Source organism: Physeter macrocephalus, chromosome 14, assembly GCF_002837175.3.
Source record: "Physeter macrocephalus isolate SW-GA chromosome 14, ASM283717v5, whole genome shotgun sequence".
NCBI lineage: Eukaryota > Metazoa > Chordata > Mammalia > Artiodactyla > Physeteridae > Physeter > Physeter macrocephalus.
Genome location: NC_041227.1, coordinates 130908554 through 130932568, shown reverse-complemented (window position 1 = coordinate 130932568; position 24015 = coordinate 130908554). Strand labels below are relative to the sequence as shown.

The following is a 24015-nucleotide window of genomic DNA, read 5'->3' as shown; positions in this document are numbered from 1 at the left end:
CAAAAAAAAAATGAGAAAATATTAAAAAAAAAAAAAAAAAAAAAAAAAAGAAAAAGATAGGAAGGTGCTGAGTAGGTAAAGGCTAAGGGTTGCCAAACAGAGCTGAGTTTCTATGGGATGAGTATGTAGCATCATCAATGGCTCTGATGCAAACAGAGGGTGAAGTGGAACAGAGACAAAAGTCACTGACTTGGAGAAAATCAAAAACTGAGGGGTTACGGTTTTGGAAGTGTTATCTGTGTGGATGCTGAAATCTCCCCCAAAACAAGAGCAGGAATAAAGGCAAAGACGCAGAAGGAGAGCCAGACGCTCTGCCTCAATGGATGAGGGGCGGGTCCAGTGGCTAGTGAATAACCACTACACATTTTCCAATACTTTCCAGTTTTCTCCAGAATGTGAATATTCAGCAAATAAACAAATACGTGAGAAATAGAAAAAAGAAATTCAGAACCAATTTAGTACCAATGGCCATACTTCAAGAAATAACTCTTCTTCAAATTTAAAACATCCTTTGAAAAAAAGTGCACAGACTTGGAGAAAATATTTTAAAATATATCTGATAAGAGATTTGTAACCAGAATACATTAAAAAAACTCAAAATTCAATAATAAAGACAACCCAATTTTTTAAATGGCAAAGGATTCAGATTGACATGTCTCCGAAGTAGATATAAAAATGAACAATAAGCGCATGAAAAGACACTCCACATCATGAATCATCAGGGAAGTGCAAATAAAAACCACAATGAGACACTAATGTGCACCCACGAGAATAGCTAAAATCAAAAAGACAATAACACGTATGGGCAACAACGTGAAGAAAACAGAACCCTCATCCATTCCTAGGAGTAAAATGGTGCAGTCACTGTGGAAAACAGTCTGGAAGTTCTTGAAAAGGTTAAACATAAAGCTACCACAATGACCCATCAATTCCGCTCCTAGGTACCCTCCCCAGAGAAATGAAAATATACGTCCACACAAATACTCGCACCAACCTGTGCATCGTAGCACGACTCACAATAGCCAAAAAGTGGCAACAGCCGATAAACAGATCAAGTCTGGTATATCCATATAATGTAATATTACCCAGCAAAAACAAACAAACAAAAAGGTAATGAGGTACTGCTACATGCTACAACGTGGATGAACTTCCAGAACATTATGCCCAAGGAAAAGAAGCCAGACAAGAAAAGACCCCATCTTGCATAATTCCATTTAAATGAATGTGTAAAATACGCAGATCTACGGAGACAGAAGGTAGATTAGTGGTTACACAGGGCTGGGGGCCAGCTGAGCAGGGGAAGGACGTGACCAGCGGACACAAGGTTTCTTTTTGGGGGTGATGGAAATGACCTACAATCAGATTATGGTGATGGCTGCACAACTCTGTCAATATACTGAAAAAAAAAAAAACATTAAAATTTAAAAAAATTAAACCTGAAATTTAAAAAACTGACCTGAAAAAGGGATCCTTTCTTAATGATCTGCCTCCATATTTTTTCTCGTAGTACTGTAAGAGGAAAATCCACAGCACACACTGCAGGTAAGGCTAAAAGAAAAACAGGTTACAGCTCGTGACTGAATCATTTTGGGTTTGTTTTTTTTTCCCCATGTACCAACAGAACCAAAACCACATACATCAGGTTCCTTACCATCACTGAAAAACTTCATCACAATTTTTTTTGCATGTCATGCAATGAGTTAAGAATAAATGTTAATGGATGGACATATATACACTACCAAATGTAAAACAGATAGCTAGTGGGAAGGAGCCACACAGCACAGGGAGATCAGCTCGGTGCTTTGTGACCACCTAGAGGGGTGGGATAGGGAGGGTGGGGGGGAGGGAGATGCAAGAGGGAGGAGATATGGGAACATGTGTATATGTATAGCCGATTCGCTTTGTTGTAAAGTAGAAACTAACACACCATTGTAAAGCAATTATACTCCAATAAAGATGTTAAAAAAAAAAAGAATAAATGTTAATACAAACCAAGGTTGATTTTTAGTAAAGTGATCCTTCACATACTTTTCTACCTCTGTAAAGTTCATCTGTTGTCAGCTTCATAAACTATAATTTCAAAGAAGCTTTGTTTTTGCTTCTATGGAAGCCAGAATTATCATTAAATAGAATTAACGACGTGAAAACAACAATTACGTTAAAGTGGATGTACTCAGTAAGTGAGATGCACATCAGCTAGCATTAACTAACACACTTGACTTCTTATGCACCTTCATTTTCATGCAACGGGATAAAAACTAAAAAGAGAGTTAAAACCATACGACCAAACCACTCATAAGGTAACATGCTAACACAGTTATTTCTTACCGATATAACAGCCACCAAAAGACTATCCCATGGGTTGTAGGTGTCCTCTTTTTTTTGAATATTCTTCCAAGAAATCTAAGACAAAAAGTTTTGAAAACTTATATGTGGCTGTGATACTGTGATATAATGAAATGTGGTCTTTGACCACAGTTCCTGGCACAGAACTTCTAAAACCCTTGGAATTTCCTGAGTGACAGAGGGGACAGGAGTGTCTCTCATCGTATAAAACAAGCCCCTCTCAACCTCAGCTGAGTCTATGCTAACGAGGGGACTCTCAGAGGAGGATGGAGGCTGACTGACAGAGGACCAGCCAGACTAGAGAGCTGGAACTTCCGGCCCCAGGTGCCACCACCGGGGAGGGGAGAAGAGCGTGGAGACCGATTAGCTCATCTTGCCCAAGTCATGGGACCTCCACAAAGCCTCTAACACGGGGCTCAGAGAGCATCCTCACACTGGGAGGACGACTCACTCCAAACTGCACAAGGACGGGAGCTCTGCCCTTGAGACCCTTCTGGACCCTGCCAGCCAGTTCTAGAGCAAAGTACTGACCCCCGACAAGGGGTCCAAGTCGGATAGAACGTGGGTGGCCTGGGGACTCACGACCCGTGACTGGAATCTGAAGCGGGGGGCCGCCTGCGGGACTGACCCCTGAACCCGTGGGGTCTGCGCTAACTCTGGTCAGTGTCAGAACGGCTGAATGTCAGGGAAAACCCACACGCTTGGTGTCGGAAGTGCTGTGCATAGAGGAACCAATTTTCTTTTAGCTGTGATGTGTAGAAACGTTCGGATTAAAACGAAAAAAAAATGTATTTAACAGCAAACACGTCTTCTCTATAAATTAGCTAGCTGTTAATATTTATAGCCATGTTTTGTAGTTAGATTAAAATCTTCCTCACCCCAAAATATGCCTATCAGAGCAGGTATAAATTAAATTATAAACTTAAGCCAAAAAAAGGGAGGGGAGAGAGGTAAGGAGGTGTGTCAGTAGAATTAATCAGCAATCGTCCTAAATTAATAATTCATCACTTAATTTTTTTTCTAACCACAGAAATTGTTTTCAATTAACCAGGCTTAATAAAATTAATTTGTTCCTCTATTTTTTTCTTGAAAAAAAATCGCTCAAACTTTATTTTTCCTCATCCCTGTATAGTACAATACACTTGAAAAACTCCCCCAAAACACTCCCCCCAAACTCCCCAGTCCAACACAGATGGACTGCAGTCAGATCATACGCCTAATTTATGTACCTTGTTTTGGGCATGAAAGACCATGTAATGAACACAGTCCTTCTCCTTTGAGAATCTGCAGTTTAGAAACATGCTTGAAAAGATTCCACAGTAATTTTACATTTACTGCTACATTAATAATATTTAAATCAAGTACTAGCAGCCAACCTGATTTTTTTTTTTTTACTACTTCAGTACAAGAGCTAAGATCCCAAAGATTAGGCAGTAATTATTTACCCTTTTAAAAAAATATTAGAACACCTAACAGACCTACCTTTATGAAACAAATCAGGCAACCTAGAAGCGGATAGATTGGAATGGCTATGCACAAGGCATAATGAAGAATAACTGTAACTGTATATCCCATAAAATAAGTTATTTCGGTGACTGCAATGCAAGCCAATGCTGTCTAAAGAAAAAAATGAGAAAACAAGTGAAAAGATGTAGAGCGATTTCAAACAAACTTACTGGGTGCCTCAGCATTAACTATGTCTTTAATCTTCGAATAAAACCTGGAACCACAGCAGATACTTAGCCAGAAAGTGTCAGAGTGCTGATACCAGTTTTTTGTAGCTGGCATACTTGTCATGCTAGTTGTTAAATGCAACAAAATATCCTCCCTTCATGGAGTGGATGGGGCTGAAGAGGAGTATACACACTAACAGATGCTGCTAGCTAGCTAAGTTCTGCACTTAGGAAAGACACAGTAACCCTTTCAGTATAGTCATCAAAAGAGTTCATGACTTTCAAATAAGGTGCTAGGAAAAGCTGAGACAAAATAATATAAAATGTGACTTACCACAGAATAGATAAATGACCAAAATTCTCTGGTATTTACAATTTTTTTAAAAGTGAAAGAAGTAATATAGGTAAACAGAATAACTGATGGAACATAACCAATAAGGCAAAAAACCTGGAAGACAGAAATGTGTATTTTTATTTAAAAATATGAGTAGCTAACCGTACATATGATGTAAAACACCAGTCACATTAAATCATTAGGGAATAATTACTCTTCAAGTTTTATTGCTCAACAAATCGCTCCAAAAAAACGGAAACTGTAGTTCCTTGAGGAGTTGTTCCTAAATCAATAAAACTCATGTTTTTAACTGCTAACACAATCTTGAATAAGCCATTTAAACTAAATACTGTTTGTAGCTCCTTTTTTATGCCAGGTAAAATACTGTCTCTAACCATTTTATTATGAAAAGCAAGCATAGCTGGTTACGGCTTTATCAATCTCCATCAACTATTAGCTTCCATTCTACTGTACAGCACTTAATGCACTTTGTAAATTTTTAAGAAAAACATTTATTTATTAAGTTATAAGGTGGAAATTAATCTGTAAAGTCAGGATGGCCTCTGGCAAAGCTCCTAAGCTGACTTTCAGCAACCCCAACCTACCAAGCTCTGTTTTCACGTTTTTCTAGTATAATTCATAGGAAAGGATCTAATGTCAGTCATCGACATACGAATATGGATGCAAATCACACTCTTCCTTAGTATTTTAAGCCATACTTTAAATTATGGAATAAAAGAGCTTCTTGTTTGTGAAATTATTTTCAGGCACAGAGACAAAGACGACATTTAAAGGAAGGACTGTTTAAGTATTCCTGATTACGTACAAGTAGGCAGTCTACATGAAAGATCACCTCAGTTTCAAGGAATTATTTCATAATGGTAAAGTTATTGTTTTTAAAAATCACTTAGGGCAATATAAACTGCGTTGATTACAGGTATCGTATACAAAAATTAAACAGATGTCGGTTCTGTTTTCTGGAACGTCACAATTACTCAATCAGACAATTATCGCATTTATAAAGATCTAGCTTTTTAAAATAACATTTTATTTATAAATAGCATGAATACAACTGATGTTAACTTACCACAGAAAGGAACTTGACAGCATAAAAATATAATCCATGATGAAATGAAAATAAACTGCCTAACATCAAAGTAAGAACCACAGAGAATAAGGGGACGTCAACAAGAGCCTGTCCAATCCAGTATGCAGAAGGCAGAAGACCCGAAAGTTTAAGTTGAGTGTAAGCTTTGATCTAAAAAAAACAAAAGCAAAAATTGATTGTAATTTTAAACATCTTGCAAACGAAAAACTCTAGCAAATGATTGTAGAACTCTTAATTTTACATCAACAAAAAAGGTCACATTCTGTCAATAGGTAATAAAAGCCCTCCTACAGCTAAATATAAATTCCATCTAGCCTGTAATCTGGCTCATTATTTCTGAGGTGTAAACAGTTCAACAAAATTTTTCAGCATCAGGATACAGCAGTGCTGCTAAGAAACACAAAACTAAAATAAAGTAAAAGGTGTCATGGGGGTTATAGCTGTGCAAACAGTAAGCAGCCAAAACATAACTGCTTTTGAAATTCTGTGGAAATAGAGAGAAAAACAGGTTTAAGGAAAGGATTCTCACTTTTAAATATTGACCTTTCATGAAAACACTAATAAATGGCCAAGTACCTGCTGATTTACACAGGGCTTTCAGCTTAAGTACTGGTGATGCATTTGAAAGCCTTTTACACACTCCTGTGTATAAAAAATGTTAGCTGTTTCTTATTACCACAAGGGAATAGCATTTTCAAGCGTACAAACAGTAAACTTAAATGATCATTGTTTTCCTAACCCTCTCGTTATTTAATTTGAAATTATAAGAATCTTTCATAAATGCGAACACCTAACAATCTTATTCAGTTGATTTTTGTCATCTATGAAACATCTGTTCATAATAATTAAATGTGTTATAAGAAAGAGCTAGCCATAGAGGAGGTAAGAGAAGAGTGGGCTATAAATATTAGTTAAGACAAAGAAGAGAAATGATTTAAAAAATGGACAACTTTCGTGTTCAATGAATTAGAAGAAGGAAAATATAAATTTCAATATAAGTATAAAAACACAGACCACGTCAAATGCAATGATTTTGGATAATCCATGCTTTTGTCATTCACACACTGCTGGTAGGAATGCAAAATGATTCATCCACCCTGAAAAACAGCTCAACAATTTCTTATAAAACTAAACATGCACTCACCATACGACACAGCAAGTATACTCTCGGGCATTTATCCCAGAGAAATGAAAACTTACATTCACACAAAAACCTGAAGCAAATGTCCATAGCATCTTAATTCATAATAGTTAAAACTGGAAACAATCCAGATCCACACCATGGAATACGACCCAGCAATAAAACTTTTTTTTTTTTTTTTTTTTTTTTTTTTGCGGTACGCGGGCCTCTCACTGTTGTGGCTTCTCCCGCTGCGGAGCGCAGGCTCCGGACGCGCAGTCTCAGCGGCCACGGCTCACGGGCCCAGCCGCTCCGCGGCATGTGGGATCTTCCCGGACCGGGGCACGAACCCGTGTCCCCTGCACCGGCAGGCGGGCTCTCAACCACTGCACCACCAGGGAAGCCCGATAAAACTTTTAAAGCACATGACGAGTACTCAAATAATAAGTGAGAGTTATTACTATTACCGTAATAAATGTATTTATACTCCACTTACTTCTTCTTGAAATAATAATTGCACAGAAGTCTTGCACTCACACAAGGTAGGTTAATTTTTTGTCTAAGATTTCTTATGAGTCAACTGCACTGTAATTTTTTAACTGAGTCATTACCTTATGATTCTCTGCATTCTCCATGGCAAAGTAAGGTGGCATCGCGGTAACAATAACCCCAAGTAAAGCTGCTTGAAAATACAGCTCAATTTTAAAAACTATGTCTGTAATTCCCTGAAAGACAACCACAGAATAAGAAATAGAACTGAGAATCACTTTATATCGTGTTACTACTTTCTAAAAGACTATCAAAACCTCCGAAGAAACATGTTAGGATACCTACCCTAGACAACAGTCGACATGAAGCAACAGGTGGCAGAGTTAACAGAGTGGGCTACAGTACCAATTTGACACATTAAATAGCTATAGGATCCTGAGCAAATGATTGTCCTTCCATTTTCTTAGGGAAGTACACAGAATAATACAGCATATTAGTTAAGGTTCACCATTTAGTTAAAAATAATACAGTACGTGAAGCGCAGTTAACCTGTCTACCAGTGGTTCTACGCAACGAACGTGACTCTCTCAGAATGACCTTGACGCCTTCCCCGGTGCCTGGACTGGACTATGAACCAGCTGGGATCTAGGAACCCTCCTTCTCTCCACTGGGAAGAGGCATCCCCAAGCTCAGCTTCCTATGGAACCAGGAGCTTCTTGCTCCCAGCAGGGGGGACTGTAACTCCGATAGGCCGGTGGATCCAGGTGCGGACAGCAAACGTTTGCAGACAACCTAGTAAACAGCTGGTGCCCCAAATGCAAACTACCCAGAACCACTCTCAGTGCCACGGGATGATGTGGAAAGAGGCTGCATTCCGTCAGCCGCGGCCTCCTGAGTTTCTAGCAATAAAGCCAGTTCCTTAATTCATGCCATATGACGTTGTAGAATTTGTCCCGAACTCTGGTACCTTACAGTGGAAGACCCAGACGGAACCAACAAATGTGTACGCTGAGCAGCACAAGAAGTGGAGATTAATGAGATGACAGTTGGACTCAATTACACAGAATCTCATCATTAAAGGGGAAAAAATGTGGAAGGTGAACGAGGTTATATCTGTGAATAGGGAACTTTAAAAAGTCTCACGCTTTCCCTCTGGTTTTAAACAACGGTATGGTTGTACGTCAGTGTGTGATGGAAAATGTTAAGAAGCAAGATCTTTTGTAATAGTTACAGATACACACAAATGTGGTAACATCATAAAGACGTGCACGGGAATGAAACATTTTGAACTGTGGAGGAAAGAAGGAGGAAAGAAGACAAGACTGGGGAGGGACGCGCTGGAGGTTTCACCTGTGTGTTTAACGTTTTAACAAATAAGAAAAAACAAGATACTCATTTGAAATATGTGGGTACTAGATACACAGTTGTTTATTTTCTGCAGGATTGAAGTATTTCACAACAACAGCAACAAAAATCACAAGGGATGATCTACAACTTCGATGATGATTTCTATACCACTTATGCACTGCTGACTCACAAATATTTATTTCCTGCGCAGAAATCTCTCCAGATTCATACCTTCAAATGCCACCAGGATAACCAATCCCTCCACAGGCTCAAAGCTGAAATCAATATCTCCATTCCACCAAAACGAAGCCAAAATCTCTCTTCGGCCTACATTCTCAAAACTGGTGACTGATACTACTACTATGTACCGCTTTACCCCCAAAATGTAAGAAATACGATGCCTCACAAAAGCAAGAGGGATAGAGTATGTCACGTTTTTTAACACAGAGTCGCACAACTCTATGAACATAATAAAACCCACTGAATTGTACATTCATATGGGTGAATCAGATGGTGTTTGAAGTACATCTCAGTAAAGCTTTTGAAAAACAGTATGGCAACAGAAAGCAGAAAATGCTATTACCGAACGATATTTGTCCATTTATTTTTCAACATATGAAAAACAATACTAGCATTCAGAGAAAAACGTTGACTATTTTCCTGGAGACTTAAGTGGCTTTTCATAGCTATAATCCAACTGTCTGGCCTAGAGGAAAAATGACTGGGTGACTTCTCAAGGTTCAATACCCAGCATCTAGATTTCAGATGAACAATATTCATTTTTAATTACCTGAATTTTTCTTCTCTAATATAAAAACTACTCATGCTTTACAGAAATATCAGTACCAAGACGGAACCTCCTTGACCATGAAGCGAACTCATACTAGAGACTCCTAAACCCAGGATGTGAAGCATCCCCAGCTCAAGTTTTAAGACTAGGAGATGTCACAAGATGAACTTCTACAGATTTCATCTGATATTATCACTTGGCTTTTAATAGCTATTTTATGCACACACGCATAAATATTTTTAAGTTTGCTTACTTGAACGAATGGGGTATTCCAGACCTGGATGCTTTCAGTCACATTTGAATGATAAAGATAGTAGTTGCTAATGATATTCATCAAGACAGGTAAAGAATAAACCATAGTACTGTTGAAAACAGCAGTAAAAACATAGTCCTACAATTCAAAAAAATAGAGTTATTATACAGTATACATAAATATAAATGAATATATGATTGCTATGTACCAAGCTTTTCTCACCAGCTAAGTTAACTCTCACTAACTGTACTGAAAACTGGTTCAACAAATCATAGAAATAATACTCAATGATAGATAAAAATAGCCTGGTTTGGAATCTAGATATTTTGATATTTTAAACAAAAAAGTAACATAAAAATAATTAAATTCTTCACAGCTTTATTTATTGGTCCTCCATCAGGGCATAAAATATATCCTAAGTAAACACAGCCAGCTATTTCCAAAAGTAAATTTTAATTTCCAACTAATAAGGTCAAATCAGCAAACAACTGATTTTAGAGGAAATATCTTAATCCCCCACACTACTCTTACCTTTTCTGACTGCATCACATTTAAAGCTGCGCTGTGCGGAGCGGCAGACACGTAGTCACTGTCATTGAACATTGTCACCATTATGCTCTGGTTGGTGAAAAAGCTAAGAAGATCACTGATATCTGAGTCTGGTATTAGAAGATAAGCAAATAACAAAGAATCAGTTTAAATGAGAAACAGACACAGGCTTTTAGTAACATTTAGAGCTCTCTTTTTGAAGAAGTATTTTCTCTCCATTAGCTACGACATGATTAAGAACATTGGCTCTGGGGCCAGTCAGCACGACTTCAAACCCAGGTCCAGACACGCAGACCTCAGAACAGAGCCTGACACACAGCGACCGCGCCAACTTCAGCTGCTGCCGCTGATACTGATACTACTCGCGTTCAGAGTTTGCCTATGATATGTGAGATCTGGTTAGACAGTGAGAGTAAAAATCTATCTGGCAATTCTATGCAGCAAGGTGACCTGCCACGCTCAGAGAGGTAGGAGCCAGGGTGTGGAGTTAGGTAGCGTCACTCCCTGGAGGACTGCTGCATGCTTTGAACAGACAAACTGTATAAATGTCAAGTGCGTTACTACTTTAAAATAGTACAACAGATAACCAGGTCTCCATCTATATTCTCTAAACAGCCTGGAGCCAAGGGGGAGATTCTGAATCCTGTCCGAGGTCTAAATCTATACCAGCATGCCTGATGAGTGGAAACAGTTCTCTGCCCATCATCACAAAAGCCAGGATTCAAGGACGGACAAGTGTGGCTTTGAGAGAAATCAAAACCAAACAAAGGAAAACACTAGCAGTAACTGAGCAGCATGGCCGGTGGCTCAGACTCAGCAACAAACCTGAGTGTCAGAGAGAAGGGTGCTTTTAGTGATAAGACATCTACTCCCAACCTAGTGCCTTAACTGATCTCTCATTTCCAGATGCCAGAGAGGCTCTGTCCTCTCGAGAAGAGGGCTCTATTATAACCGAAGGAACTGTATCACCTGTGATAACAGAAAGCTTTGCCAGGAGCATAAGATACCACCCAATACATATACACAGAGACCAGTGAACCCTAACGGAAATGTGCCCTTAGGACCAACAACAAGGTCTAGGAAAATGTGAGATAGATAGATAGATAGATAGATAGATAGAAAGACAGACGGACGGATGTAAGCAACTCTAGAAATACTTAAAATTAACAGATGGGACAAAACCTTGAAAATACTATAATCCCTGCAGAGCAGGGCGAGTGAACGCCAAGCAGAGATACTTGAAATGTGCAATTCCCCAGACACACACAAAAAGTCACCACATCAGAGCGTAAGGCTCCGTGCGGTACTATCTTTCAGCAATGTGAAAGGTATACTGAAACCAAAATCAGAATTCTAATGGGAGCAATAAATTGAGAAACATAACGTTTTCTATTCAAGAGTGTTTTCTATCACTAAATACCTTCTTCCTCCAAAAGAATAAAGGTTACATCACAAACAGAGAGCCAGAATTGAAGAGTGATGATTGTAACGGCCATCTGTAACTGTCCCTAACTATGACTATTATTTTAACACCGGGCAAAGCTTTTCAGTTAATAGTGAATCAAAAAGGAAAGATACTAGAATACAGGTGAAGTGTTGGGAAATGTTAAACTCCAAAGAATTTGTGCGTGTAGAAAGGGTATACGAAATGCAACTTTCCAACGTATTTCAGCAAGATAAGCAAAGGAAGCTGCTTCTGTTTTACTGTAAACTACAGAGTTAGCTCACTTTCCTCTTCAAGAACCTTGGGACTATAAATTATCCACACAGATGGGAGATGGTGTAGAAACATCTAATTCATGTCAAATTCTGAATTAGGTTTTAATATTTTGAAAATCAAAGTCCTATATCAGCTTTTTAAAAATTTATTCTGAGGTTTGTGCAAAGCCGTATGTTTTAAAATTTCTTTCATATTTGATGTAGTTATGTAATAAAAAGAATCAGTAGCAAGTCCAAAAATATCCATTACAAATTTAATGTATTTGATCACAGAGATTTCTAAGACAATTGTCCTTAGTTCTAGTTTTTCAGATAGTCCTTAAAGATTGTTTAAACACTTCTATTTAGATATATAACCGCATAAATGTTACATGCCGTAACTCTTTCTTAAGAGGGTTCTTCAACTTCTGAAGTTTATTTTGCGCATCATAAACTTTGAGATGAAACATGCTGCTCTGAGAATAATGTTGCCACTCTTAAAAAAGGAAAATTTAAGATTATATACAGTATAAATCAGAATATTTAAAAAACTGTCATCTACACTTAAACCAAAATTTCATTTCTGTAATACATTACTCAGCATCAGTGAGGAGTTTTACTTAATTTAGGTTCATGCACACAGACCACGCCTTTACCATATATATATTTCTAAAACCCAAATCTCTGACCTATATCTACCCCTCACCCCAGGCCCCACCAACACACATTCACAAACCTGCACATACTCTCACCGGTAGAATTTTGAAGAAGCAGACTTGTTCTGTATTTATCAGGTTTATCTCCAGGTTTTAGGAAGTATAAGTCTGGAACAAGTTTGACAGGAACAGCAGCATTTTTAAAAGAGTGATGCACCAAAAACATAAAAATCTGAACTGCGAAAAAAATTAAAAGCAGAAGCAACCTGAAAGGAAAAAAAACACACAGTTCAAGGCACATTAATATGTAAATCTACAAAACAATCTTCCTCCACATGACAGTTAAAAGGTACTCATTTAAAAAGGAAAAAAAAAAAAAAAAAAAAGAAAGATAAGAAAAGGAAAAAAAAAAAACTTGAAAAATTCACACTTGGGAGTAGAAATTCTACTCTCCAAAATGGTCTCATGACAATATTGGAAAGAAAGCCAATATTCAATGATAAAATTAAAAGTTACAAAAGTATATTTTAGATCAGAGCCACCCTGAAATTTTTATAGGGCATGTAAACCTGTAGTTATAACTTAAAAAAAAAAAATAGACATTATGTGACATTTATATCTCTATTCTCCTGAAGGAACTATTCCCTGCCCTACCTCTATCCTATGTACTCTCCAAATATTTTAGAAAATATATGATACAAAAATAATTTAGATACAGTGAAGAAAATAAAAATACAGTGAAAACTCAGGATGACTGGTATCTTTGAAATGTCATCCTAACCACATCAATTTCCATTTCTCCTCTACAGTGAGTTATAAGGACCATCATGTGCAGCTGGCCCAGCACATAATTCTACTACCCACTCAAAATGCCCTTCCACCTGAGAGACAGGTAACTTTTCGTCTTAGTCTGCAAAATATCTCTACAGTGTGTGTGACAGGTGTCACAACAGTGGGCAGAGAGAGCTTAGGTTATCACACATCAAGCATTTTATAATTTTCAGAAACCCTATAATTTTAAGTCATTCTTAAATTGTTGTAAGTAGACCTATATCAGCGCTGCCAGAAGCATACTGCGTTGAACTCTAGTTCCATAATAAGTTAATGGGTGTTTTAGGTTAAAAACAAAATCCATGATTAAAAAATATTTGGAAACTCCAAGTTACACAAAGTTGAAATAATTTCTTTACCATAGAACGGCTCATGTGTTTTTATATGTTAATGGACAAATCTTTAAGAGAGGAAATGTAAGTTACAATATTTTCTACATTCATGGTCAATACAGATTTGACCATGGAACACTGCTTGTAGTAGGCTGAATGTCTGTCACCCTCCTCCCAAATTTATACGCAGAAGCCCTAACCCGCAACGTGATGGCATCTGAAGATGAGTCCTCCGGGAGGTCATCAGCGTCAGATGGGGTCACGAGGGCATGGCCTCATGACAGGATTGGTGCCCTTAGAAGAAGAGGCACCAGAGAGCTTGCTCTCTGGCTCTTTCGCTGTGTGCACACCCAGCGAGGGGGGCCCAGCTGCAAGCCAGGAAGCGTCCTCAACAGAACCCGACCACGCGGACCCCGACCTCACTCCCAGCCTCGGGAACTGTGGGAAAATAAACTCCTGCTGTTCGAGCCACCCAGTCGTTGTTATTTTGTTATGGCAGCCGGAGCCGAGATTCTTCTATTGCTTTTCAGGGAGTATTTTATGCGAGTAGTATTCAATTAAATAAACGGACACACGCTGATTTAAACAAAGGTTTTTCTCTCACTAATGCTGACACAGGAATAAATCAGATACGTGATTGACATTTCTTTGATATTGAGTAAGTCTGGGCAAAAAGCAAATGAATTCAGCATATTTCAAACATATAACAAACTCTTATTCTTGATTATTAAGTTTTATTTCTACCGCCATTTTGGATCTAACAAGACAGCATGGTGTATAAAAGTACTTAACATTACTTCTAAATAATTCAACGTCTAGCAGCCCATGGGAACCTAACTGACAGAGACACGGCCAAGTGGAAAAGACGTCATTTGGATCCCAGTTCTACCAGCTATAAGCCCCTTTTTATATTTCCGTTTCTTCACCTGATAAATAAGGATAAAACTTCTTCTTCCTGCTGTTTACCAAAAAAATGGTCATAAATATTATTAATAGAGGCAAAACAATTGTGAAAAATATAAATGCAAAATAAAATTTAAATACAATGACAGGAATTCAAAAATTACACAATTAGAGAAAATTATCTGTCACTCCCTCATTTTATAGATGAGACAAAAAAACGCTAGTTTCAAAAAAGAGTTAAGGCTCTAATGATATCCAATGAAATTACCAGAGGTGTAACTGTTTTCTCTGACATTGTGAAATTACCATTTTAATCTTTCAAAACTACACAGATTATTTCCATATGTCTACATTTTAAAGACTAAGATGGTAAATCTAGTTTGTATCCTTAAAAAAACAACTCATCGGACGGAAGAGTGATTATACTTACACTGATCTCACTGATTTGCTTTCACGTTTCAAGGTAAGGAAGTGAAACTTTGCAATTTTAAACACCTGCTGCTTCCAAACACTCATGGTGCTCACCAGAGAAGCCTTGGTTTCAGAAAGGATAAGCAAACTCTGCTCCATTTCATCAAAGGGTTTTGAATGCAATTCTTCCTCTGGTGGCTGCTGAGTAAATACACTATAATCTATTTGCCAAAACAAAACGATAGAAACTTACGTTATATTTCTTGAAAAGATGAAAACCTTTCTGAAGCATGTACATTTCAAAGCAGCACACACCTGGCAGTGATACAGGACAAAGGGGACAGTCATATACTTTGGCAGTATCATCAGAACTGAACATGTGCATGGCGTATGACCCAGGACATTCTCTCTCAGGTATAAATCCAACAGAATTATGTACAGAGGCTCACTGAAACACATGTACAAGAATATCCTTCGCTAGTACCCTATCCAATAGCCACATGCTGGAAAGAACCCAAATGTCTATCAACAGGTGAAAGAATAAATAAGTCATGAAATATTCCTGTAATAGAATAGTGTAAAACAATGAACGTGAACAAACTATCGTATAACCATAGGAGCTTGATCTTACAAACATTACATTAAGTAAAAGAAACCAGAATAAATATAAGCAAAAGAGACATGCTATATGATTGATTCCATTAGACCAAAACCTGACAGAACTACTGGATGGGGATAGAAATCAAGATATGTTATTTTCACAACAGTGATTCAACTTAAAAGAGATGAAAAATAATAAAAAGAGACGAAAACTGGTTTCGATATGAAGAAGGACTTAGGCTAAGTTTAAGAAATGAGTAAACATTAAAAATTTTAAGAGTGGAGCAGAATAATGTATAAAATAATATTTAAGTACAACCTGGCTGTCCTGGCATCTTACCAACTCAACAGTCTGAACGGATGACTCAGTAGATGGACAAGTCCAGTCCCTGTCTTCCCCTGACACAGCGACTGATCAAACTAAAAGCAGGTCCTGAAATACTGCACATCACAATCATAGTACTCAGTGAGCTCCGACTGGCCTCCTGCAGAACTTGATATATACTACTCTTTAAAAAATCCAACAATTAAAATCGACCAAACTGAAAACAAGCTGATGTTAGAGGTACATGTATTTTGCATGACGGGTTTAAAGGTACTATCGAGAAAAGTGGATAATACCTGAGCAGAGCTCACCCTTCTCATTTCTATCCCCACTTCCCAGACGTTTCTAGAAACTACTTCGTATGCCTCAAAGTACTGAGCGCCACACACAACAAGCATCTTCTCCATCTAGTTCTCTCCACCATCCTCAGTATTAGACATATTCACTGTTCACGCATTCTACATCCTGACCTCTAGCTCCCTTTATTTCTTCCATTCCCATACCTTTATCTCTACTCAGTTTCATCAAACTGACGGATGCCCAAATTTAAGATCTTGCTATCGCTCCAACTGATCCAACATTTTCACGTGAACTTTCCTCCTCTAGCTGCAATCCTCCCCTACGTCCTCATCATAAACTCGCCTTTCTTCCTCCCCGTTTGAGAGAAACATCCCTTTTCCTTCACTCTCAGGACCCAGCACCACACCAGTCTCGCTACCCTTCAACCCATTCTCAGCTTAAACCGCACAGATCTCGACCGCACCACTGAAATCACTCGTGTCAAGGTCATGACCGGCTCCCACCCTTCCACACTCCCCGTCTTCTAAGCTACCAAAGCCCCCTTTTCTGCCGCCATCTCCCTCTTCACAGCAGTCAGCAGAGAACTGCCCACTCGCTCTTCCCTCAAACACCACGCTGCCCCAGATCCCGCATCTCCTTTCGTGAAGACGGAAAGAGCGCTGCTGGTGCCTTCCCGGTCAGCCCTCCCTGGCCCTTCACTGCTTACCCTCGGGGCTTCCCTCCACTGCGTCCGCGCTCGCCACCGAAGCACCGCATCCAGTCCCACAGGGCCATGGGTACGCAGGCGGATCCAGCGTTTGTATCTTGAGCCCAACGCCCTCCTTTAGCCCCAAGTGTGTGAATCAAACAGCCCACAGGCATCATCTCCACTGGGATGTCTACTAAACCTCTCAACAGTATAACCAAAATTCACACCTGGAGTCCTTCTTTCCACACACCTCTGCTCCCCCTTTCTCAGGAAAGGGCAATTCCATTTCCAGCTCTCAAGCCAAAACCTTGGACACTATTCTCGACCCCTCCCTTTCCTCAACCCCTAACGCTAACCCATCATCAGCAAGTCACCACCAGCGCCTCTAGGAGAACCCCGAGCTGTTCATGTTTCGCTGTTTTCACAACCATCCTAGTTCAAACTAAGATGAACTCCAACAGCTTCCTAACTGCTCTTCCTGCTTCCAAACTTCCCCTAAATCCACTGATCACTCAACAACCGGAATGCAGTTTTTAAAAATGCAAATCAGATCACGTTATCCCTTTGCTTTCAAACTCTCTGGTAGCTTCATATCACACTAAGAAAACAAACAAAATGTTTTTCCAGACTAAACACGTTCTAAGACTAAATATGATGTGGCCCCTGGCCTCCAGCTCTGAGCTCACTACGTGCTACCCTCTCCTTGGCTCTCCACGGTGGTCTTTCTTTGTCATCAGAAACATCCTACCCATCCCTCAACCAACACCTCTGCGGTAGCGAGTCCCTTTATCTGGAAGGCTCTGCAATGAAATCTCACTTTTCTTGCCGTTCAGGCCTCACTTTAAATATCATCCCAACCCAGTCCCCCCTGAGATGCCATCTAAGCTATCTGCCTCCTGAGACCGCCCCACTGATCCCTTCATAACTCCTATCACTCTCTGTAAATATCTATTTACTTGTTTATTTCTACCCTTTCTTTCCCAAAATATAAATTCCACATGCTTCTACAATTATTTGTCTTGATCACTATCTGTCTGGCTCATTGCCTAAAATGTGCCGTTAGTTTTGTTTTTACCTGCTTGGTCAATTTCCGCTTCAACTTCTAGCTTTAAGAATACATCTTCCAAAGTCGTCATGGAAACACCATAAGAAATAACACCCAAATCTGAATGAGTGTCTAGAGCAGCAAATAAACCTAAAGGAGAAAAATGAAAGAGCGTTGTGTCATTAAGCACACTATCACGAATTATTCTAAAATGTCGTTTTAAAATAGCATATGACTGAATTTACTGTGCTGGCACAGTGTTCTCAAACTGTTTGGTCTCAGGACCCCTTCAACATTCTTAGAAATTGCTAAGGACCCCAAGGAATGTTTGTTTAGGGAGATATATATCTATTAGACATGCATCATAATGTAAATTAAAACTGAGAAATATTTTATAGACAGAATGATGGGCAGAGTACATTACGTTGACACATGTACTTCAATTCAGTTAATTAACGATTCCTTATTCTCAAAAGGAAACCACAGAAAACCGCATAGAAAATTTCTATCTAATTACAGGAATGCTATGGGAATTCTGCAGAACATATCTTCAACAGTAAGAAATATCCTTTTGTTTATTAAGTCATCTGTCAACAGATAAAGGACACTGAGTTTGAATTCCTCATCAAAAAGCAGAAAACTAAATGTCACAAATAAAATAATTCAAGGGTTTACCATATAATAATGTAATTCATTATGAAACCATGAAACTGGAAAAGAGCTTAGGACTTATACAAACAACTGTGTGTGTGTGTGTGTGTGTGTGTATACACATTTGCGTGTGTACGTATGTACATATGTTGTGTATATGTATATTCTTATTCCCAGAACAAAAAAAAGGGAACAATTTCTTTCTTGACAATAAAACAAACAATTATTTACGTAAGATAACACACTAGTTGGAGTTTCTTGCATGCCGTTTATAAAAAAAAGAAATGTCAGCTTACAGCATTTCCGATTTTCAAAAGCAAAATAAAACAGAAACGGAATATTAACTCTGGTGACCTGCGAGCGCATAAATATTATATAGAAAAATAAACCAAGTAAATTAAGAAAACTCATCCCCAATGCAAGAACCTGGTTCAGCAGTCAAGAAACTGAAAGTAAGGAATACCTGAAAATTTGTCCATGTCCTTGAAAGGCAAGCTATACACAAGCTGCTGGTCACTCTGTTGTAATAAAGTAGCTGCAGGTATATGTTGTTTAACCAGAGAAGAAAGAGATTCCGTGGCACAGTTTCTGTCAATGTACATGCTAGAGAAAACCAAAAACCATAATTTTTTTATGATTACTCAGTCAACAGCCAAAAGTAAATTCTGAATGCTTTAAGTTAAAGTTAGTGCCATTAAAAAAAGGCCAAAGCACATCATGGCAAACCTTAAACATAGTAACAATAGGTCAAGAATATAATAAGGAACAAGTCAATAAAGAATGAATGATACCTCAGGCGGTAGCCAATCCCCCATTTACTTTTGAGAAAAATTGAAGAACCAACACATTTTAACATTCCTTGTGACATGACAGCTTTCCTATCTGCAAAAAGAGATTTGCGTTTCAATTTCAGAGTTAGTAACAGCATTAACAATTGGCATTTATATTTTCTGGATTATCCTATGAGACACCAGTGTATGAGCTCATTAAATTATCACAACAGCCTTATGAGGAAGGTATAGATTATCATCACTGGCTTTTTCGATGAGAACAGGAAGGCAATAAGAACATGTACAGTTTGCCCACGTTTCACGTGGCTATTAAGTGACAAAGCCAGGGGTTCCACCCAGGCAGTGTTAGTCTACAGTCTACTTTCCTAATATGCTCCAAATGTCTCAGACTCTTCCTATAAGGTTACTAACAGAAGCGCTTTCACAACTTCCTTAATAGCCAAATGTAAAAACGACAAGAAAGCAACAGAAACAAAACGTTAGGTGTTTTTAAAACAAAGATACCACTGAGAAAATGAATGACATGCCCAATTTATTAGATTGTATTATGAACAGAAAGAGGTTGCTCGGGAACCTCAGAGCCTTGGACCTTGTCACAGCTACTAAAGTCATGTGCTGGTTTCAACCTGGATTCTTCTGTGTGTGAATGTGTTTAGCACTGGCCTGAGGCCGTTAAGCTTAGGAAGGCCTCTTACGAGGCTGGCTCCTGACCCGTGTCTGGAGACCCGGCTTTGAGCAGGTAAGGCTGGCCCCCCGGCACCTGTGCTGCACAGGCAATGCAGGTCATGGCTGACACCTGCTTCCTGCTGGGCGGCCGGCAGGTGGCCCGTGTGAGGCAGAGGGTGCCACACGGCCAGCCCCAAGAACAAAAAAGAACAACCCTGGGTGAGAGAACAACTCACTGCTGGATAGATGGAGCGCACCCTGGCTGACTCCGTGCGGACGGGACTGTTGGAAGCTTGCCTGTTTCTCCCGGACTTTGTCCCATGTGCCTTTGCCCTTTGCTGACTCTGCCCTGTACCCCTTCCATTTCACTGTAATAACTCACACCCAGGGGTGTGGCTGTGCTGAGTCCTGTGAGCTTTCGTGGCAGATTATTGGACCTCGGGTGGTCAGGGGGACCCCCCCAACACAACACAAAAACATGTAAGTTTAAAAAACTAATACCTTTTTTTGTGAAGAATGCACAGCTTCTTTATTTAGTCCTCAGAATTTAGCATTTCTATGTCTAATCTCCCATTTGGCCCCATGACCTTAACCTTTAAAAATAAAGTAAAAATCTCACCAGCAAGAATGTCAGCTTCATCCATGAAATGAGTACTAAACACTGTCACCCGATTAGCTTTTCTGCATTTAAGAAGATTCCAAACAATATGACGCGAACAAGGGTCCATTCCAGCTGTCGGTTCATCCAGCAACAGTACCTGTGTGCAAAGGGATGTGGGCAAGGCAGGGAATCCTCAGGAAAACTAAAATATATAAAATTCACGCAGACCCTGCAAACCTTCCCCACTTAAAGTTACTCTATCCAATCAGAAAGGTATTAGGTCTGAGTTTTCCACTAATATGTGAGTTAGCATAAATTTAAAAAACTATCGGTTTGGCATATGAATACCTTCTATGGTTTAATTTTAAAATACTCATGTCTGGAATGTATAAGACATAAGTATAATAACAATCAGATAGACAAACTAAAAACAAAAAACACCGAGTATTTCGCTTTTACCTGAACAATTAAATTTTGTAGATGTAACAACTGCTCGTTAGAGAATTATGTTCTGTATTAGTTCAGGGAAAGAAATTTATTTTAAGACTACTTTTAATTTTGAAAATATGGTGGTGGGGATTGGGAGGAAGATATATTAACACAAAGCCTGAACCACAGTCCTCCCCAAGCTACAGCAGCAGGGCGTGTGGCAGGATGGTGGGGACCCAGGGGGCTTCTGGCCACAGGTGTGCACCTGGCAGCTTTCTAGCACTGTGCAAAGCAGTGACCAGCTGGTTCTCTGTTTCTGCCAGACAGAGAAGAGCACAAAACAGGCAAAAAAATCAAATCAACAGAACAGTGAAAAACAGAACTATTCATTTGATTTTGTTCTTATTTTAAAATTTTTATTATAACCATTACAAATGTATAGAAAACTGAAGAGAATAATAAATATAACAATACTTTTACAGCCACCACTGAACTTTAACAAATGTTATTTTACTTCAGATCTTCTTTCAGAGAAATAAAACACTGCAGATATAAAGAAAGTCAGTCCTATCCATTCCCCTTCCAAGAGATGACCGCTAAATTAAAGATGCTGTATATCTTTCTGACTTCAGTTTTATAAACCTTATTACTATAATTACATCCATAATAACGTATAGTATTTTATGTATGTTTAAAATTTATACAATGTGTGTATGTATATCTTTCTACAACCACTTTTTTATTCAACATAATTTAAAATTATCTCATCAATGACACTAACATCTGCTTACCTTTGGATTCCCAAGGACAGCGATTCCTACAGACAGTTTTCTTTTCTGACCACCACTTAACTTTTCAGCCTGATTATCTTTGATAGCCTGCATGTCTAAATCCAGTAAAACCTTCTGCACCTATGAAAGTAAAGTGTCAATAAAAGTTTTTTAAATCACATCATTTACATAATTATCAATATTAGTTTTTAAGTGTTCCAATTTTCATATCAACTTTTAAAATGTTCTTTTAGTCCAGAACTTAATTTTGACACATATCCATGTATAATTTTGAAATAACAGCTAAAAGGATTCCTGATGGGAACGTCTGCTGTACTTTTGTGACCCCTGGGTGGTGGGAAGGGATCAGTGCAAAGGCTCCGTGTGTGTCTGTGTGGCAGGGGAAGGGGGTGGAGGCGAAAAGAAAAGAAAGAAACATCTATATTGAGAGACTAGAATCCTCCAGATGAAATAAGGACTCTCTTCTATGTGCTAAAACTTTTGCTCCAAGTTCTAATTCTTTATAATGACTTTCTGTTTACTGGCTCAGAACAGGCTTTATATTTAGATTTTCAAGCATATTTTTATTACAGAAGTTATTGCACAAGGTTACTAATTTACAGCAAATAAAAGTAAAGATTTCTATATAAATAACGTACTTCTTGTATTACATTATTGGCTGGTACTCCTTTGATTGAAGCCAAAATGGTTAAATTTTCTTCTACTGTCAAAACATCAAAGTGTATATCTAACTGTGGACAAATGCCAATCATTTTTCTTGCTTCAAACATTTCATCTATTTCTGAGACTCTGTGTCCATATACAGATGCAAACCCTAAAAGCAAAATATATGTATTTACATTAAATATATTAAGTATCAAAAAGTATATATGTTTTAGTATATACTAATAATTTAGTTATTTGTATGTAATAGACATAAAATAAGAGTCAATATAAATTTGGAGGACACATGCACCCTCATTTCCATACTGGTGGAAATCACCATCATACTGGTGATTTGCTGCCACGTATATTCCAATCTCATTTTCCTTCATTTTCAGGGCATATTAGAGTGGAAAGAGCAAAGAACCATAAGTTTAATACTAAACAAAATTATCTACTGGTGCATTAAATAATATTCCAGGAACAATTTTCCCTCATTTCCAGGCATTATGCAACAGTAAAGAGAACAAAGAACTTAAAATTTACCCCTAACCAGCTGTGTGGCCTTGAGAAAATCACTTAATCTAAATTCAAGCTTTTTTCTTCTATAAACTGAATACTAATATATCCCCCTTTACTTAAGAACTATTAAACCAATGTGCTAATGTATGGAGAATCGTAACAAAAATAATAAATCCTTATACGAATGAAAGGTATTATAATTACCCTCAAAGAGTGACACAGAGATAAGCAACAAAATCAAACTAATTTTAGAATTGAAACTACATGTAAAAAGATGCAGGATCAATACACGGAAGTTTGGCCCTTTCTTAAATTAAAATATTTATTGTTCTGCCACTCTGTTTGGTTACTGTGGAAAAATGGAGCTGCTGTACTGAATTCTCACCTACAGGGCAGTCACATGTAACAATTATACGTTTGAGGTATTGCTCTTACAAATCTATTTTAGGAGATTGTACTGACACTCATCATTCTTTCCTTTTGAACTACTGTTGGATACTTAGAAGTCTTTATTTTCTCAACCAAAATGTCTATGGGCCTCATTTAATTTCTAATTAATTACTGATTTATCCTTCCTTGAAAATGAACAGTAAACAAAAACACAAGTAAAATATCTGATAAAAGAGGTACAAAATTAGATCCTCTTTATTAAATATGACTGAATCACTTTTATTTTCTATTGAAGAAAAAAACAAATGTGTGTAATCAAAAAAAAAAAGAAAAATATCTTTACAGACACAGAAGTTGATCCCAAATCAGTGACAAAAATCAATCGGTACTTATCACAAGGATAAACAATTACCATGGTACCTTAGTTAATAACCCTAATAAAACAAGTAAGGGATTTTTCTCTTTAAGTCAAAAAACTCACCATCCGAAGGTGGGCACAGTCCACAAAGAATATTCATCAATGTACTCTTTCCTGTTCCACTGTGGCCAAGTAACGCAGTAATCTGACCCTCATATATGTCAAAGGATAAACCTAGTTCAGGGAAAAAGGAGAAGTCTCAAATGTGATTTTTATTTCTGTTGAGCCATGTAAGATAATACACAATACTTGAGCAACCTTGAAGGAAGTCAATAAATTTAAAGACAGATTTAAAGTTACCAGCATATTTAATAAC

General features: G+C 38.1%; 1 protein-coding gene across 1 annotated transcript in view; it reads right to left on the bottom strand.

The window, feature by feature from the left end:
• Positions 1-24015, bottom strand: part of ABCA5 (ATP binding cassette subfamily A member 5) — a 67506-nt gene that overhangs the window by 16470 nt on the left and 27021 nt on the right. Inside the window, exons 14-30 of the mRNA XM_024130193.3 lie at positions 23763-23873; positions 22366-22541; positions 21728-21847; positions 20526-20664; positions 19241-19331; positions 18913-19052; positions 17829-17948; positions 14860-15061; positions 12460-12629; positions 9992-10119; positions 9461-9598; positions 7193-7306; positions 5441-5611; positions 4354-4467; positions 3829-3963; positions 2329-2403; positions 1457-1548 (exon numbers count right to left, since the gene is read on the bottom strand). Of these exons, the coding sequence (XP_023985961.1) occupies positions 1457-1548; positions 2329-2403; positions 3829-3963; positions 4354-4467; positions 5441-5611; positions 7193-7306; positions 9461-9598; positions 9992-10119; positions 12460-12629; positions 14860-15061; positions 17829-17948; positions 18913-19052; positions 19241-19331; positions 20526-20664; positions 21728-21847; positions 22366-22541; positions 23763-23873 (2236 nt within the window). The remainder of the gene's footprint in view (positions 1-1456; positions 1549-2328; positions 2404-3828; positions 3964-4353; positions 4468-5440; positions 5612-7192; positions 7307-9460; positions 9599-9991; positions 10120-12459; positions 12630-14859; positions 15062-17828; positions 17949-18912; positions 19053-19240; positions 19332-20525; positions 20665-21727; positions 21848-22365; positions 22542-23762; positions 23874-24015) is intronic.